Source organism: Podarcis tiliguerta (assembly GCF_965153285.1).
Source record: "Podarcis tiliguerta genome assembly, chromosome: 3".
In the NCBI taxonomy this organism is placed as follows: Eukaryota; Metazoa; Chordata; class Lepidosauria; order Squamata; family Lacertidae; genus Podarcis; species Podarcis tiliguerta.
This window is the reverse complement of record NC_139536.1, coordinates 42,476,101-42,495,684: the sequence shown is the minus strand read 5'-3', so window position 1 is coordinate 42,495,684 and position 19,584 is coordinate 42,476,101. Positions and strand designations below refer to the sequence as shown.

The following is a 19,584-nucleotide window of genomic DNA, read 5'->3' as shown; positions in this document are numbered from 1 at the left end:
CCCCAACTGCTAAGTAGATGAGGTAATGTGAAAATTCAGTAGAAGTACGTGTGGAGAGCCAGCGCTAGCTCCTGACACTGGTGTTGCTATAGCTTACCTGGATAGTGCCGGGAAAGGGCAAAACATAGGTAAGTGGTTTGCAGATGCGCCAGCACTTTCCAGTTAAGCTGTAGAAATGCCAGTGTCAGAAGGGTGGCTCTGTCCTACCCGCCAGCTGCTACAATGCAAATATCTTAGGCTTAGGTGTATGTCAAGTATTTACAAAAATGCTTTACTTAATTAAAATATTAGGGCTTTTAACCATAATAATGTTTTAGTAAGTTATTGATTCTTCAGGCTAGGTGCCTTTCATGGCAGTGCTGCTTGTGTGGTAAAATATTTCCTTTTTCAATATTGTATTAGGAAAATATGATACTTGCTTGTTACTGAAGAATGGAACAAGTTATCTTGACTGTTAAGCACAGTAAAAAGCAATACAACTAACCCCCCTTTTTTTCTGCAACTAAATTTTATTACTCTAATGTTCTCATTCCACAGATGTTTACTCTAGTAGGTTTTACAGTACTGACTTCAATGGGACTTACTTCCAAGAACATGTGTGTCATTTTTTTTATTCATTATAAAATATACAAAAATACGCTACGATACAATCATCATAGTAAGACATTTTATAAGGATTATTGTAAAATAATTTTGTCATATACGATCAAGGTTTCATCCCGGGTTCTTGTTTTGTTATCTGTAACTTGGCAATCAAATAAATTTTTATTTTTACACTATTACAGAAGTGCATTTTTCTAGGTTTCCAAAGCCACCTTATTCAACCTTCCCCATCTGTCACCATCTGCTTCTTTTTAGCATGCACTTTTTGTGTGATCACATAAGCATGTGAAAAATAAGTAACATTCAGATGATTATCCACTCGTACATTTGAGGACTGGGCATAATAAAAGTCAACTGCCAAAAATGTACTTAGCACTTAATTTTGTTGGGTCTTGCATGTGAGCTACATTGGATTTTTTAAACTGTTTTACAATTGGAGGATTGCTAACTCAACAGAAAAGCTGGAAGCTCAAATAATTAGTTTAGCTTCTGATTGTGTTGCCTTTTACAGATGGATCTTCATAATGTATTTGCATTTTTTTAAAAAAAAATTTGTTGGTAAGGTCTTCTGATAGATGTAAACTGTTTAAGAGATTTTTTTCTAAAATTAAATAATTAAATGAACAGAATAATAGTTTCCTATTTTTCTCAAAGAACATAAGCACTGAAACATCTCTCCAATTAAACAGGAAAATTAAAATATACTGTATTCTGAGCCATTCTTTGAAGGATGGGTGTTAAAGAACTGTAAAGAACTGAACAACTAAATTGACAGGCTTAATTGGATTCTAATACTGACAACTGTGCAAGAACTCTTTTTTCTGTTTTTATGAGGCTTCCAGTGGTCTGTCATCTGAGGGACTTACAAATTCTGTTTAGCTTCAGTAACCGTGAAGGATCAGACAATTCCAGACAGGGTGTACATCACACCCTGCAGGATGGGCATATAAAGGAAGCACAGTTACAATGCAGACGTTGTGCAACATTTCTACAAGAGGTTCCTGTTTAGAATTTGTTGAGTTTGAATATTACTGTTACTTGTACAGTAGTTACCAAGAGCACCAACTTTCACACACTTGCAGCCTATATTTGCCATAGAAGTGAGAGCAGAGCTTTCCAAACATTTCATGTTGGTGACACACTTTTTAGACATGTATCATTTCACAAAACAGTAATTCAGTTTTACTAACAAACCGGAGGTTAAACTAACCCCTTTCCAGTGACACACCTACACATCACAGCCGACACACTAATGTGTCACGACACACAGTCTGGAAAGCTCTGGGTTAGAGCCCAACAAATGGGGATGCTAAGGTCCTGGGTCAGGTACAGACCCTATACAGCATGATACAAGTGAAATAATGTACAAAATAAACCAGCTGCTTTATCTAAACATAGATCTAAATGCAACCAAATATTAGACCACTTAGGATCTTGATTTCAATCGTTATTACAACAAAAGGACCCAGTCATCTACTGCTTCAACTGAAAGAAAGACAGGAGACAACTATCACCTAGAAGCTTCCTTATCACACTAAATAGGACTAAGATGTTTTCTGGCACATGGCTCAGTTCACTGATATAAATGGAAACAACAATTGTCCTGTTAGTACCACACGAAGGCAAAACAGCTATGATTCTACTGTATCTCCATCACCACAGGAAGCTGTTACAATGGTTGCATCATCCTTTGATAGATGCAAACTGAGCCGGTCTTTCTCACGCTAAGTCAAACCAGGGTTTAGTGGGAATGTGTGGCTGCTGGAGAGCAGGTTGCAGTTGCTTTGCTCCGCAAAAGTCTCTGCACTCTTAACTGGAAAAGGGGGCATTCTAAACCTTCTTGACCCTGAGAAATAAAACCCACTCTTTAAGTTGGTGAAGAAATTAACTTAGATAAATATTAATGAAAACTTGGCAAAACTTAACTGGAGCTATATCTCAAAGCAAAATATTTTCTAGGATATTAAATTGCTCAGATTAAGCCAGGGCTGCCTTCAGGTACAGGTACTTCAGCAGTGTTCCTTGAACTTCCTCCAGTCATTCCTTAGAACTAAAATTCCCATCCCATTATTTTCAACCATGTAATCTGTGTCTTTCTCTTTTTATGCCCTATATTTAGATAGCTGAGTGAGAATACTCAAGAAGCATGCTCCTTATTTTTAAGAAAAAGCTTCACTTACAACTAAATGTACATAGGAATTGATCTATAGAAAGAAAAATATTTTAATAGTTCTGCTGTAAAAATTACTAGCTTGAAAATAAATATTTGTAACAAAATAAAAAATTCCTTCCAGTAGCACCTTAGAGACCAACTAAGTTTGTTATTGGTATGAGCTTTCGGGTGCATGAACACTTCTTCAGATACACAGATACACATAAATATTTGTGCTAATGTTTAAACAACATTTAAACATCCTCATGATAAAAGGCTAGAAAAAGTATTAGCCCTTGTAACAATATTTTCCAGTTTTCAAATATACCAATTACTATTGACAAGTACGTTGTAATTAAGTGAAATATTACATATTTAAAATGTACAAAGTAAAATGCTGACATACCTCTGGAGCCAAGTACTCTGGGGTGCCACAGAAAGTTTTCATAGTAGCTGCATCTGTGATCCCTTCTTTGCAAAGTCCAAAATCTGTAATTTTTATGTGTCCATCTTTATCCAACATTAGATTCTCTAACTGTATATTACAAATAATACAAAATTGGTTTTTAAACATTTGAAGGGAAATCACTGTTTAACAAACAAAAAACACCCAGCAACTTTGTAGTCATTGTTACAATTTTTACTATTATTAAGAGCCAAACCAGATGAGGCACTGGAAATTAGTGATCAATTCTCCAACGTTTCGAACTTCTATTATAAGCATTTGCTGGGTCCCCAGTTTTAATCGGCGCCCACAGTGCTGGGTCAATAATGTTTAACCCTTTCCCCCTGTTACATTTTCTTAATCCTATTCCCACACATACACAATACTATTTGCCAAAGAGTCAAATAATAGTTTCCAGTGGCAAATTAGATGCTTCCCACAGCTACTTTAAAGGGAGGGGAAAATATAAGCAGCAGGAAATTTAATCACAGATCCTTTGTATCTTGTCTAGTTTGGTCCCATCGTTTGGTCTTGTAAGTGTCATTTACAGCATCACAGGATGATTGCCATTCTGATGATAGTATTTTTATAATATAATAATTTATATTCCTAGTTCAGATAACCAGATCTAAACTCACTTTGCATACTATTTGCAGTTGTAATTAGAGAATCAAATATGAAATGAGCTCTAGAAGCAAAGGGGGGAGAGAGAGAGACTGAAAGTAGTGGCCTATGAACTTTTCATTCCATCAAGGGTGATCGGCGGGACCTTGTGAACCACTTCATCTGCTGCACGGCAAAAGTGAGACAACACAGTTAAATTTAATGCCAGCTGCTCATTTTGGTGGGCCAAATTGTAAGACAACTGCTGCTTGCTTGCCTGTTTGCGATTCCTCAAGAGCACTCCACAAGCATTCAGAGACATCACCGTAAGACTGGATGGGAGTGTGAATATGCGAAGACCACACGTGATACATTTAACTCTTATATGTATCAACTGTTTACTTTGCCATGTACAGATAAAAAAAAAAAAAATATTCCTATTTGCTCCTCTATACAACTACATATAAGTAGCTCTCATTGAACTCAAAATGACCTACTTCTGAGTAGAAATGCACTGTATGATGTTTATCAATGCTGATCTGGCAATCTGATCCAATTTGCCCATTACAGTGATAGAAAATATGGACAAAATATACTGTGTCACTTAGCCAAATAATAGTATTCTGAACTGTGCAGAAATCATATATAATCATGGAAGAATATGTTATCACATCATGCTAGCAGCATAAAACGAAATGTATAAACCTGCTAGATTCTAGAACAGGAATGGGGAACTGGATCTGGTCAGTAGATCAGACTCTTATCTGCCTCACCCCGGCAGTCATCCACCTGCCGATCCCCCAATGTCACAATGACATCAAGTGATCTCCCAGCACCAAGGACTCTTCAGAAGCCCCTTTTAAAGCACTATGTTGCCCAGGACATTGCCCAGGGATTTACAGGCACCACCAATGAGCTGTTCCTGCAAATCCCCTTTTGGCTCAGCCAGGTTTTTTGACATCATATATTACATTATTATTAAAACAAAATTATATACTGTTTAGCTACAATAGTCTCTAGGCAATGTACAGCTGATGTTGGGAAAGTGGGTATGGTTTGGCATGTCAGAGATGACACTGTGGGCCAAATGGGGAAGCCTGATGGGCCTAATTAGGCCCACAGGGTGGAGGCTTCCTACCTCTTGCCTGTTCTAGAAAACAGACGTTTGCTTACTGTGTGACCTTTTGCTCCCAGTGGAAAATGGAAGGCAGCCCTATTCCTTGGAATGGTTCCTCCTTCTGGATCCAGAATCCTCAACCACCAGGCCAACTGGCAAAGTGAGAAAGACCCTCTACCTGCTATGAAACACCCCACTATAGGATAAACATCAACTGTAAACAATGGGAGTCAAAAGGCATCAATTCTGTAATGCTCAGCAAAAGTGTAGAAACACCCATATAGTCACCCTACATATCTCTGAGATAGAGAACTGGGCGCAAGCCATCAAAATGAATTTCAATAGGAACAAATGTAAGGTTCTGCACTTGGGCAGCAAGAACCAGATGCACAAATATAGGACGGGGGACATCTAGCTTACTAGCAGTACATGTGAAAAGGATCTAGGGGTCTTGGTGGACCACCAGCTTAACATGAGTCAACAGTGTGATGCAGCAACAACAACAAAGGCAAATGCTATTCTAGGTTGCATCAAGAGAAGTATAGTGTCTAGATCAAGGAAAGTAATAGTACCACTAAATTCTGCCTTAGTCAGACCACACTTGGAATACTATGTCCAATTCTGGGTGCCAAAATTTAAGGATGTTGACAAGCTGGAACGTATGCAGAGGAGGGCAACTGGGATGATCAAGGGTCTAGAAGCCAAGACTTATGAGGAGCGCTTGAAGGAGCTGGGTATGTTTAGCCTAGAAAAAAGGAGACTGAGAGGAGATATGATGGCAATCTTCAAATATCTAAAGGGCTGTCACACGAAAGATGGAGCAAGCTTGTTTTCTCCTGCTCTGGAAGGTAGGACTTGAACCAATGGCTTCAAGTTACAAGAAAGGACATTCCAACTAAACATCAGGAAAAACTTTCTGACAGTAAGAGCTGTTTGACAGTGGAACGGTATCCCTTGGGAGGTTGTGAACTCTCCATCCTTGGAGATTTTTAAACAGAGGTTGGGTGGCAATCTGTTATGGATGCTTTAGCTGAGTTCCTACACTGCAGGGGGTTGGACCCTTAAGAGTCCCTTCCAACTCTACAATTCTATGATTCTGTGCCCTTATAGACAGCTGACATAGAGAATGAGCTGCTACCTCCTTCTCCAGGTGATTTCCCCACAGCCCAATATGAGTGGACAGTAGCCTCTTTCATCCAATAGGAAATGGTGAATGTGGTCACCTGGATACCCAATGAACCCCCACTAAACATCACAAAGAGAGCTCGTACACATGGCTATGCTCTGAATGCAATGCTCCACTCACGGCTGTGGAGCTCGCAAATTGATACCATTCATGTGATGGGAGAGGGGATTGCTTGGTGCAGCTGGAGCTTTGGACACCATTGCCGGCCTTCTGCTGCATGAAGGTCAGCTGCCCTTCCACTGCTTTAAGAAAAGGTATGCTAAAGCACTAAGAAAGACCCATCACTGCTCCATGCCCCCACATGCCTTCCTGGCAGCTGCTCTGCAATCATTTTTGCAAGGGGGACTGAATCACCAAGTGAAGAAGCAGCCACCTTTCCACTTTCCAAAAGCTTTGTCCCCCACCACCCTCCTGCAGCCATTCCGCACCACACATGAGTAAGGAGTGGGTGGGTGGTACCCCCCACACTACCTACAGCTAGTTGCTTCCTGCCGGCTAGGGCTTCTAGGTGGATAGAAGGGAAGGAGTGGAAAGGGGAGCAGCAGGGAAGTAGGGAATTGGAGTTTAGGAACCAAAAAGAGAGAAAGGCTGGAGGTAGGAAGAAGGGGTACAGAAAAGAAAGAAAGAAAGAAAGAAAGAAAGAAAGAAAGAAAGAACCCCCAATATTACTAGGTCCTTAAGGACACAGCCAATCAAAGCAACAGGCAGGACCAATCTGGTGAATTGGATGGCCCATTCCCCTGGGTGAGAAGGAAATAAGATTCTGGATCCTGCTTGCCACAGCAAGAAAGAGGGACCATCCCAAGGAACAGGACTGCCCTCCATGTACCAGTGAGAAAATTAACTTACTCCTTATTCCTTCAATGTCACGTGAAACCTACCAAAACCTTTCACAGGCTGTTTTTAAAAAGGCATACAAATAAAATGGAAACTAGAGCACAGACTACCAGATTCACATTCTTACAAAACATCCTACAAAACGGGAAGAGGAACGATGGTATATGACATTCTCCAAACACCAGTTGTGATGATGAACCTCTTCCTGGTACACTCATATCACTCAGGGCAAGTACTTGAAAGATGCACAGTCCTTATAACTAAGATTGAAGTCTGATTATATGAAATAACTATATTCATTGTGATGCAAAACTCTTTGCTGTATTATGAACAGTAGGGAAGAAATGAGATCTGCCAATTAGCGAGATTACAGATGTCATTGCTCTTGCCAATCTGTGAATAAGGATTCTTGTGATGCTCTGCCAAACAAGATCTACTACACTACAATATTTGGAAATGAATATTAGCATAGAAGGATGGGCAAACTCATAAAAGAATTTCATGGAAGTATCAGCACACCCAAACTAGAGTTCCAGATATTCAGATACTTCCTTCTGTGGGTTCAGAAATCCACCTAATCTTACCAGTGGCAGACTGTAGTGCCAATTGTTACCCCTTGCCAGAACTTAAGATTTGGAGCACATCTAATATACATACCTACTGGAAGCACTTCAACAAGAGCCTATGAAGTCAGTACCCCCTTGGTCTACAGATGCTGGTCACATCCACACCATATATTTAAAACATATGGGTTCCCCCAAAGAATCCTAGGAACTGTAGTTTGTTAAGAGAGCTTGGAATTGTAGCCCTATGAGGGGTAGAATACAGTTCGCAGGATCCTTTGGAGAAAGTTAAGTGCTTTAAATGTATGGTGTGGATGTCACTCTTGTGTTACTCTCCTTTGGCTCAGTGATTCTACTCATCACTACCCCATTGGAGTGAAAGTTTGTTGAAGAAGACTGGGGCCCTTTAAATGAAGAGCCTCCTCTCAGTGAAGACAGAACCAGTTTCTGAAACAGAGCTCCAGTTCCTATATAACAGGCAACATCTAAGCTTAGCCCTCATGCATTGCTCAGCCTGCATGGAATTGCCCTTATGTTGCTTCTTCTCTGCTGAGGTCAGTGCTTGCATGAAAATACTTCAGCGAGAATCTGGTCTATTGAGCCCCTTCTCTTCAGTTTCTGCCAACGCACAGGAGAACACTCTCAAAGTGGTGCACCAGTGTAGTTTGACACACCAGCCAGGCTTGCTCATATCTTGGGTCTAGGATCTAATAGCTGTTGGTGGGACCACTCTAATATTGGCACTTACTGGCATATGTTTGGGACTGTCATTTTGATTCTGTTTTCTGGGATCAAGGGTTGAGGAACATTACATCCATAATTAGTAAACAGGCAACTAAAGACCCAGTTACACCCTACTGTTCAATTCTTTAATTATATTCCTCCTACTCACAAGACTACCTATCTATAACCGAAGGCTGAAGGATGCATTGAATATTACACTGGACATGTGGAATAAAAAAACTGTATATTGTTTTCTCGGAGAAGCTAACTCACGAACATAAGGCACCAAGGGTTCTGCTGCACTACAAGATTTTGTGGCTGTATGGGGGCCTTTTTTACTTATATGAACATTCACATGATGAATCACCTCATTCCAGCCAAGTACACAACATACATATTCATCTTCATTCACATAACAAGGACCAACCTTCCATATCAATTGCTTAAATAAATAACAGAATACAGATATTATAGATTGAAATTGGGCATTGGGTATTTTGCTGAACTTCAATCTACAGTGCACTTTTTTTCCTCGGCTAGTTACTTTTCTCAAAACAGTGTAACTTTATAATTACTTTGTGTTTGTCCCAATAGTCTTTTCAAAAACAACATTTTGATTACTTCTCTTTTTTTACCTTGAGATCACGGTACACAATCTTTCCAGAATGCAGATAGTCCAAAGCAGAAACAATTTCTGCACCATAGAAGCGTGTGCGATCCTCAGAGAACACCCGCTCTCTCGACAAATGGAAAAACAGCTGCAGGGTAAACAGCAGGGACAGGATTGCAATAATTACTGATTTAGTGGGGGAAATTAACAGAAACATAAAACACCTCTCATCACCATATTGTGATGATAGATAGTGTACTCTCAGTGGACACTCAGCACTCTTAGACAGCAGCTGGCTTATCTTTTCCAGGTTTCCAAGGGGAAAAAACGAGCTGTTAAATCAGCATTTTAATCAATATACCAATCTTGTTTAAGGCATTCTGCTTGCTACCCATTTAACCTTCAGTTACCAGAGGAAAAAAGTGCATCATCATCATTCTCTAATTTTTTTCTTCCCCTGTCCCCTCCCTCCATTTTTTATTTTTATTTTTTAGCAATGAAGTCATTGGGACTATTTACTATTCATACACACAACTGCAAGGTACTGCAGTACAGAGCTTTCCAAACTGTGTGTCATGACATGTTAGTGTGTTGGCTGCAGTGTGTAGGTGCGTCACACAAATTTAACCACCAGTTTGCTAGTAAAACTGAATTACTATGTCGCAAAATGATGCATGTCCAAAAAGTGTGTCAGCAACTTGAAAAGTTTGGAAAGCTCTGCTTATGGTATATTGCAGGTACAGTAAATTAATCCAATTTATTTCTTAAGAATAGCTATAAAAGTTCCCAGGAACACTCAGAAACTATTTTCATCAGCCTAATCACGTGAAGTTAATATTTTCTTTCAGACAATGCAAATCTGGTATAGCATTGTATCTGCACCAACACTAGACCTAGTTTACAATACCTAGGGTTAGCAAAACCAACTTCACTATACTCTTTGTAGAGCATTGAAGGGAGTGATGGGTATGGAAGTAAGAGCCAGACACTGAAGGCTGAAACTTGCAAGTTTCCTCCAGATGAAATTTCACGTTCTGACAGTTGATTCCTGTCTGCAAGTAGACTATTTCTAGTACAAACAACTAACAATCACTCTCCCTCACACAGAGACAAAATATTTACTTTAAGAGAAGCATCTACACCTAAAGTGGTGGCAAAACTGTCTGACAAAATTGAGGAAAATCAAAAGTAAAGTATGAAAAGAAGCAAAGTGATGTTTAATTATTTCCAAACGCAATCTTCAGAAGCTCAATATTTTTTTAGACTTGGCCACTGAGATGCAAGAAAGAAAAGTTTGTAACAACTTTTTTTTTTTTTTTTTTTTTTTGCCATTTAGCAATAATTCAAGACACTATTTATTTATGAAAAACTCTGGCATAAGGAGAAGTGCACTTGGCCAGGGAGGGCTCTGGATTCCCACTTTAAACAGGAGATATATAATGAACTAAGAGCACAAGAAGAGCCCTGCTGAATCACACCAAAGGTTCACCTAGCATTCTGTTCTTGTGGTGGCCTATGAGAAGACAATAAACAGGACATTGAGCAGAAACATGATCTCCAGCAACTGACATTCAGAGGTATATTGCCTCTGATACTGGATATAAAACAGCCATCATGCCTAGCAGCTAAAACTAATGTTTTCGTGGTTTTAACAAAGGAATACATGGAGAAAGAAAAAAATGAATATCTGTAATTCAAGGGATCAGAACAGCACCACAAACCACATTGTCTGACTTACCTCTCCTCCATTGACGTATTCCATCACAAAACACAAACGGTCCTTTGTCTGGAATGAGTATTTCAAAGACTTAAAGAAAAAACAATCACAAAATGCAGTTATGAATAGCTTTCATATCATTTGGTTGCATCTTTTTTATTTAATTAATGTGCAGCACAACTGGATACCTTTCTGCTAAGAAGTAAGCTACACTGTGATCAAGGACTTATTCCAACTAAGATGTTCAATGATGTCAGTGGAATGAACTTTCACAAGCACAATGGGACTTGCCGTTCCTCTCTTCCCCCACCCCAAAGTCTCCCCATGTACTCGAGTGTTGGAGGGCTCTCTGAAGCAAATTGTGATGGGGACTGCAGCGGGGGACGGGAAAGGCATGTCTGCTTATATGGTGGTGGGTATCAACCTCAATAAGCATAGGACTGGAGAAATAAGGTGCATAAAAGCATAATCTCTTTTGGCAAGAAAGAGTATTCAACTGAAAGCAAGATCAATCAGTATGCAAACCAATTAAATCCTCAAGAGTTATACCACATGCTGACAAATACCTATATGTGATGTGAGCAGTTATGACTGCAAATCCAAGAATTGGGAAAATATATATTTTTAATGGTCATAGAATTAATGATTCCAAACATTTGCATCTGAATATCAATATCTAACCAAGTCTGTATATTTATTCCTTTATTTTGATACATTTATATTCTGCTATTCTTTTATTTCTATCAAAAGAGGCTACAATCAGGTTAAAAATAATAAAACAAACACATGTCCCATCTCACTCCACAAATCTATTAAAACAATCTTACAGTTAAAACTACCACCACAACAGGTTCAAAAGCAGCATTCATCCAATACAACATCCACTGAAACTCAAAAGATCTGTTGAAAACATATGGGTGTTTTCCTAAACACTCATCCTAAAATACCAGAAGTGACCGAGTGGGAAGAGTTCCACAAATTAGAAGCCACTACAGAAGAATGGTGGGGTTTTTTTTGTAACATGAAAATTTCTCAAGTACAAAGACAGTATTAATAGTTTTTGCACCACAGACTCCCTTACAGCTTAGGATAAGTTAGATGAATGAGTTGGGAGCAAAGGAAAAAAAGTAGCACAATTGATTACCCTTTGAAACATTTAAAGAATGGTGGGGGAAATGTAATTTGTACATTCTAAATCCTATCTCATAATTTATAGTTCTTGTGACTACTGCAACCCAAACATATATCAAGATGTAAAGGAGGGTCCCATTACTGCTTCGATTTCCTTTTTAAATAAACATGTCACAGTTTATGAAGTTGATAAGAGCTGATGTCCTCCATCTGTTTAGTCCAGCACCATCATGTGGACATTAACACTGGTAATTGGCAAATCTTCAAAACATAGCTGGTGATGCAAATACTTTAAGACCAAAAATGTCTTGGGTCCTGGCAATGGATGGGTTTACCAAAGGAACTGACATCAACATGGCAAATCATCAGGCTCCAGAGTACTTTCTGGCTACATTTATCAGGGTTCTGTATATGTCCTGTTTACATAGATCTTTTAGAATACTGGCTGGCATTAACTGGTGGTTATTATTTGTTACTTAGAGAAAGACTTTCTAGATAGAATAGAGTCACTACCTATACAAGTCTGGAAATTCTTCAGAACGGAATTAATTTTTAAATGATATGAATATTTTAACAGTTTCTATATTTACCAATACTGAAGATAAACTTGTGAAAAAATAGGTAGTGAAAACACCAGCTAGCACTGAAAAGAGGAATTCATCTGACACAAATATGAGAAACATCATCTTTGAAAAAACTCTTCTCTTATACTGTAAGTACAAGAGGCTCACAAACCTGGTGGACAGTAAAACAGAAAGATGGGTCTGAATATATCACCTCCTTCTACCCCCTAAGAATCAAAACAAAAGTCAAATAGGAAGTTGGCAGAGAAGACAAGGTTCTGTTCTACAATATTTACTCGTTCCTCCCAGTGGTATGAAGACTGATTTCAAATCTGACATAAGGTGAACTGCAACACAAATGTTGCTTTCACTGGCTCTGAAACAGCAAGTTTAAGAGATGAACCATGTTCCAATATCTCATGCAAAAGTCAAACATGACCCCAAAGAAGGGATTGAAACAGTACTATACTGATGACAGGAACCTGTAACTTTTCCCTCTCATATAGCTTTACACTTAAAATCATAATTTATACTCACCGTCAAAAAAGGATGTCTAGTGTTTTTCAGTACTCTGCTTTCTGTAAGTGTGTGAGCCACTTCATCCTAAAGGGTAAAAAAAATGTAACTGTAGTAATGAATATTTGAAACAAATATATTTGTACAACAACAATACTTAAGTGCCCACAGTATCTTTGCAAGGTAGGAGGATGGGGGGGAAACCAAAACGGGCAAAGGCCACACAACTTTTTTCCTATTAGAAGACACAACTGTGACAATAGGAATGCTTTTAAGTTTAGTTAAGTGCTAAGTATTTGTCCTCAATATCTATGCAACCTCTCTAACCCCTAAGGTACCCCCACCCAGATATGGAGTCCATCAGCCACCATCACTTCTTAAGCACAACAGCTTCTGCAAATCACTTAACTGTACCCACAATTTTAAGCTTTTCAGGGTGCTTCATATGCTAACTAATGGTTTGGTCACTCCTAAAAAACAAAAAAACCATGGATGCAGCATCATGTGGGCAACCTGGACTGGTGAAAATTGCTGCAAACTATTAACGAATCATGATTGCTTCAACCACTTGTTAATTTGTTCTAAGTAATTCTACTGCTATGTCAGCAGGCAGACAACTTTCAAGATTTGTCTTATAGATAAGGTCTATACCAACAAGATTTGTAGCAGAGGAAGGAAAAAAACTGAGTAAAAACTGAGTAAAGTCAGAAATCAAACACAACAGGAAAGTGAAAGAGGAATAGGAGGGAACTGGAAAACACCAGAAAAATAATGAATATTTGAAAGTAGAAGAACTTAGCTGAAAGGAAGATCAGTGAGAGCCGGGAGAAAACGATCGGATCTGTCAGGCAGGATAGAAAAAACTGAGGGGACTAATCCTGCCTCCCTGAGTTCTTTGCCTCCATCACACAAAGAGTGATGACCCACTTGGGTCATCACCAACAGTCTCAAATTAAGCTATTTTCAGCACACAGGTATATTTATAAGTAATAGTGTATTAAATATAGAAGTGTACCTTTGCAATAATAACTTCCTTTTTCAAAATCTTCATAGCATAATATTTTCCACTTGCCTTCTCTCGAACCAGAATAACTTTGCCAAACGTGCCTTTGCCAAGTAGTTTTAAGTAATCAAAATCATTCATTGTCTGTATGGAGCACAAGACTAGGAATTAATAGGATTTACACCTTGCAGATGTTGTATTCATTAAAATGCTGCTGTCCTGCCATGAAACACCACAATTACCAAGAAAAAGGCACAAGTGTATAGACCACATGGATGAAGTTCCAAACAGAAAAAACCCTCTGTTGTAAGGTCACATTTTTAGCTCCCTTGTTTGTTTCAAGAACGACCGATATGTATGGACAGTAGTTTGCACCCGGGAGATGTGCCCATGTATAAAATGTCAGTGATCCTATATTCCATAAGTGACTATACATTACACATAAGAATAATTATTAGCTTTGACTGATTGTTGTTGATGCCAGTTTAAAAATGATTATGAACTGCAGAGGAAGAAGAAGAAGAAGAAGAGTTTGGATTTGATATCCCGCCTTTCACTCCCTTTAAGGAGTCTCAAAGCGGCTAACATTCTCCTTTCCCTTCCTCCCCCACAACAAACACTCTGTGAGGTGAGTGGGGCTGAGAGACTGTGACTGGCCCAAGGTCACCCAGCAGCTGCATGTGGAGGAGCGGAGACGCGAACCCGGTTACCCAGATTACGTGACTACCGCTCTTAACCACTACACCACACTGGCCAAGGAGCCAAGGGACGCAGAAATACGACAGCTCACTAAGCTTTCTTTAACACCATAATGCTGCTGGCTCTGAAGCTCCACATGGGCAGATTTTCTGAATGTACATGGTCTGCTGATCATATACCATGCCAGTCACAGACTGCAGCATAATGCCAACAATCAGCTTGTTTATTTTGAGTACAGAGTTTGCAAATTGTTTGTTTTATCTGTTATGAGAGAACAAAAATAAAATTTCAGCAATCTAAACAAGGCCTTAGAAAATCAAAACATCAGTACACAAACCTTGTCTGCTATAAGAAGTTTCACAACAGAAAGAGGGATTTTATTATGGAATAATCTCATTGAAGAAAAAGCTTCAAAAAAAGGAAGGGGGACAGCTTTGGCAACTAAGGATTGATTAAAATATGTTTCCTTGTTGGTGGTTAGGTGGGAAAGAGAACAGTGTTACTGAATCTTTAATATTTGTAATGAAGAGGGAATTTCAGCAAGTTGTAGCTTGTCATGAGCTCAAATCACCTTTTCTACAAAACCAAATTGTAGGAGCCTGTCCTTTTTTGCACCTGACCATCTTGGGTGGAACTTGGGACATTTTAGTTATAGGTTGGGCATAAATGATAGCTTTCCAAATATCTGAAAGTTAACTATTGTTTGGAACCTTAGTAACTGGAATGCCAGGTGTAACAAACTCATTTGATCTGCTATAGTGCAACAGTGCCACCTAGAGTGTCAGGAATTTTGTATGCCCACAAAGAACCCTAAACAGACAGCTATTCACTATTTTGTTTCCGAATATATATCCTCAAGTTTAATCGACTTTTTTTGTTTAAAGAGAAATATCTCACTAGAACACACATTAAGAACGCAGATGTCAGGGGTTCAGGAGCAGAGGCACAGGAAATGGAGAGCGAGGGGGAGGAGTCCGAAGGAAATGTCAGCGATGACAGCGGTCCGAGGTCTCTGAGTCTTTCCAGCGAATCAGAAGATTCACAGAAAGAGGCTCCCATGGTCAGGGCAAGGGGGGTGCCTAGGGGGACACCCCAGGAAGAAGGGGCCAGAGGGGACTCAGAGAGCAGCAGCTGGAAATCAGGACCAGCGTCCACACCAGAGTGCAGTAGGGGGGAGGAGTCCCAGGCATCGGGATCAGGCGGCGCGCTGCCAGCAGAAGGACAGGAGGCAGGACTGGCCACGCCTACATCGGGGAGCGAGGAAACGGTCGAGAGGAAGGTTGAAGGCTGGGCACGCGCGCCAAGTTCAAATGTACGGGAGGGCGGCGCAGTTGGCAGCCCGGATAGGGAGCCAGGTCCCAAAGCCCGCCGAAGAGAGAGGGAGGAGTCAGGGGGGTCAACGTCTGCGTCGGAAGAATCCAGGAAGGAAGGGACCCCGGGGGGTAGCAGGACCCAGAGGAGAAAGGAGAGACGGAAGAGGTGGAGTAAGGCTAGAATCTTAAACTGGTGTACAGGGGGCGGAGATTCAGATGGAGCTTCGCCGGTCTAAACCCTAGACGTAGAGCTGGGGCGCTCCGGCTTGAGAATGGAAACTGTACTTCAATAAAGACTTTTGTACATTACTACCGGCTAGCATTGGTCCTCTGTGAGCTGGGACCTGGAGCCAGCTCTGACAGCATAGCAGTTAAAGCTACCCCTTGTATTCTATGGATGCTTCATAAGAAGCATAACCTTCATAAGGTTTTGTTAAGTTCTGTCCCTGTGGGCTTTTGGAAAGTAAATCCAAAGTTCATCTCTTTGTTTATTTTTCCTGCAGCTAAAGAGCTCTCATCAGTAGGGCTCAGAAATTTTCCAAGCAGATGAACAGCCTAGGGCAAGGGAACTCAAGATGGTGCCCTACAGAAGTTATTGGACTGCAACTTCTATCATCATTTATCACTACCATGTAATTGATTTATCAATAACATGGGTCTCACTAAGCTATACTCAGGGTGAAAGGTAAAGGTAAAAGTACCCCTGACCATTAGGTCCAGTCGTGGACGACTCTGGGGTTGCACGCTCATCTTGCGCTATAGGCCGAGGGAGCCGGCGTACAGCTTCCGGGTCATGTGGCCAGCATGACTAAGCCGCTTCTGGTGAACCAGAGCAGCACACGGAAACGCCGTTTACCTTCCCGCCGGAGCGGTACCTATTTATCTACTTGCACTTTGACGTGCTTTTGAACTGCTAGGTGGGTAGGAGCTGGGATCGAACAACGGGAGCTCACCCTGTTGCGGGGATTTGAACTACCGACTTTCCGATTGGCAAGCCCTAGGCTCAGTGGTTTAGACCACAGTGCCACCCGCGTCCATACTCAGGGTAGACCCACTGAAATCAATGGACTTAAGTTAGTAATAATGCCCACTGAAATACAGCACCCTGTCTACATGGCTCCATTGTACCAAAATTATAATGCAGATGCAAACACAATAGAACCAACAGCTGTTGGTGGACTCACACATGGTTCAGGGGTGGCTTGTCTCTTTGCTCCAATGCCACAAGCATGGCAGAACCACCTGATCTCCTATGCACTATTTGATGCCACAATAGGCAAAAGAATGGGGGGGGGGGGATTCTTGATACTTAAAAATGCGTTTGAAAGGAAAAGCTTTGAAGCAAAATCAGATTAATGATGATAAAACAATTTTTTATTTAACTTAAATAAATACTTTGTTTCCTGTACAGATTTATTCCTTGGAACAGAGCACTTGTCTTTCTTTGTTTCATAATCTGATTATGTTCTTCACATAAGAGTACCATCTGCTACAAAAAATCACTGGTCTTAGACATAGAAATATGTGACAAAGCTAATGTATAACATTAACTATGTACAACAATCAATGATATTGAAATATTGAGATATTAAAATGGATGGGAGAATGGATGTTCAATCCTGGTATCCAACAAAATATAGGCACATTTAAGGGGGTATGCTCAATGTGGGAGAGGATGAGTCAGTGCAAACAGGAACTGAACAGGAAAAGCTAACAGTCTTGCAGAATTGTGGGGTTTTGAGGGGATATTTATCAACACCTTTTGCAAGTGCCATAGGAGGTACTGGTGGGCACACCACACTGGAAACCCCTAAATATACTATGATATAGTATTAACAACTAAAATCATTTTAGTCAAGCTGTCCAGCGTATCAATTAATAATAATAAAGGTGTTACCAGTAAATGTTTGCTTTCATGTTATCCTGTGAATTGCCCTGAGACCTGTGGGTATAGGGCGGTATATAAATTTAATAAATAAGAAATAATAATAAAGGGGTTTGGGAGTTAAAAAGTCAAGGAAAATACAAGCAATATTATTCTTTAATATAATACAGACCTGAATTAACTCTGAATAATTCCTCATCTTGACAGATACAATCAGTCCCTTCCTTACTATCATTTAGGAAGGCACTAAAATGTTTTTATTCATTACTGATTTTAGTAAAGGTGCCTAAGAGGCAGAAGCCTCTATTGTTATTAGGATAACTGGTTGATGGAAATGAATTAAAATATTTGAAAGGTTCCACCACTGCTATTATTACTAGCATATAGTTTGAGTTTTAATATGGTTTTAAATCGTTTTTACATAATATAAGCTGAATGGGAAGGTATTTTGAATGGTGACATAAATTCATATGATTTTAAAAATTTCTTTGTTGTCTGCTATTAATACCTGCTGAATATTAAGACAACCTACATGAAAGGTTTTGTGTAACACCTGAAACAGTATTTATTGTTCTTAAAAGAAGTATATATGACACTGATTACATTCTGGCTTCTGAAAATTGTTTTCCATCTGCAGTTTGTATTGTTTGGCAAGTTTTCAGCTAGCTGTCACATTTCAACATCTGTAGCAAAACATTTCATATCAGCTCTAAATTTAATATTGCACTTGTGGTATGATACAATTTACGAACACCCCGTAGTCAAGACCCTACAGTTACCGCAAAGTCCAAAATATGCCAAGTGTAATCTATGGAAATGATCCACAAATGTTACAGTGCTGCACTGATGAGACTGTCCTTAGCACAGGCAGCTGTGCCCAAGATAGCTCAGGAATGCATGGCCATGTGACCATGGCCAAACAGCTAAGAGCTCTCAACTAGCCAGGAAACCATGGGCTTGTGGCCTTTTGTGGGGAAACACTGCAACTGATTACAGCAGTCTTGGAGGCTGCTTGGTCACTGGGTCGGAAGGTAAGGGTCAATCCACTGAAATGGCAATCCTTTTCAGAATCAATACAATATATTTTAACAGTACAGTTCTCTGTTTGAAGAAGTAATAATTTACGCAAAGATAGCGTATTTTTAGTTGCCAGGCATACAGATCTTTAAATTTATTTTAACTGTTACAATAACAAGAATGACAGTATCATGAACAAAGCATCATTTGTCATTGTGTCTGATATGGAATGGCAATTTAGAAGGAGTTAAGCACAATGCTGCCATTAGAATTTCTGGAATTTGAGCTTTCCAAATTTATTATAATGAAATTCACAAAATTACTGGAGAACTGAGCTCACCATAAATTACAAGCTGAAATATGCCAATGCAGTAAGATCACACTTTTAAAATGTAGGAAGGAATCTCCAATTACCTTCCTTTTATGGTGGGTTGTGGAAGCATCCATCTCCTCCTCTCCTATATTATCAATCTGTGAGGTTGGACTACAGTTCATTCTTTCTTCTTCCTGCCTCTGAAGCCTGTCTGCTACTGCTTGGATGGCTTCTGTCCATTCTTCCCTATCAAAAATAAGTCAGTTTTATTAATAAATACATTTCATAAATATACAACTAAAAGGGACATGAGGGAATACATACATAAGCCACGTAAAATATAGAAAAAATGGAGGGCAATCAAATCACCTACTGCATTTGCCTGTCCTGTATACATTGCACCCTGTGCTCAAGTATTTCCTTTGGTGCTGACTTTCCACAGGCAGATTTCCCATGATCAGAAAGCTGTGCCCATGAGAGAGCTACATGCTTAACAGCAGATGTAAGGAATCAACTGGACCAAATACCACATAGTCAAAGATCTACAGCAAAAGACTATTTCATAAGAATTGAATGGTATTGCAAATG

At 39.7% G+C, this 19,584-nt stretch overlaps 1 protein-coding gene and 1 long non-coding RNA gene across 12 annotated transcripts in view; one reads left to right on the top strand and one right to left on the bottom strand.

Moving 5' to 3' along the window:
• Positions 1–19,584, bottom strand: part of AKT3 (AKT serine/threonine kinase 3) — a 103,085-nt gene that overhangs the window by 19,932 nt on the left and 63,569 nt on the right. For all 7 annotated transcript variants that reach the window (XR_014509156.1, XR_014509157.1, XM_083432221.1 and 4 more), the window contains 6 exons: positions 19,098–19,242; positions 13,782–13,913; positions 12,788–12,853; positions 10,578–10,646; positions 8,865–8,987; positions 3,162–3,290 (listed from right to left, as the gene is read on the bottom strand). Coding sequence is in view for 5 of the 7 variants with exons in the window: in XM_083432221.1 (XP_083288347.1) it covers positions 3,162–3,290; positions 8,865–8,987; positions 10,578–10,646; positions 12,788–12,853; positions 13,782–13,913; positions 19,098–19,242 (664 nt within the window). In the remaining 2 variants the exon portion in view is untranslated. The remainder of the gene's footprint in view (positions 1–3,161; positions 3,291–8,864; positions 8,988–10,577; positions 10,647–12,787; positions 12,854–13,781; positions 13,914–19,097; positions 19,243–19,584) is intronic.
• LOC310673669 lies at positions 6,061–19,582 on the top strand. 5 transcript variants are annotated; one of them, XR_014509165.1, is made up of 6 exons: positions 6,061–6,360; positions 7,003–7,171; positions 12,309–12,399; positions 13,376–13,740; positions 16,285–16,413; positions 19,439–19,582. It is a non-coding gene; the product is annotated as an uncharacterized lncRNA (long non-coding RNA). The 5 variants fall into 5 exon arrangements; XR_014509166.1 differs by having other exon boundaries at positions 13,373–13,740; XR_014509163.1 differs by lacking the exon at positions 12,309–12,399 and having other exon boundaries at positions 13,373–13,740.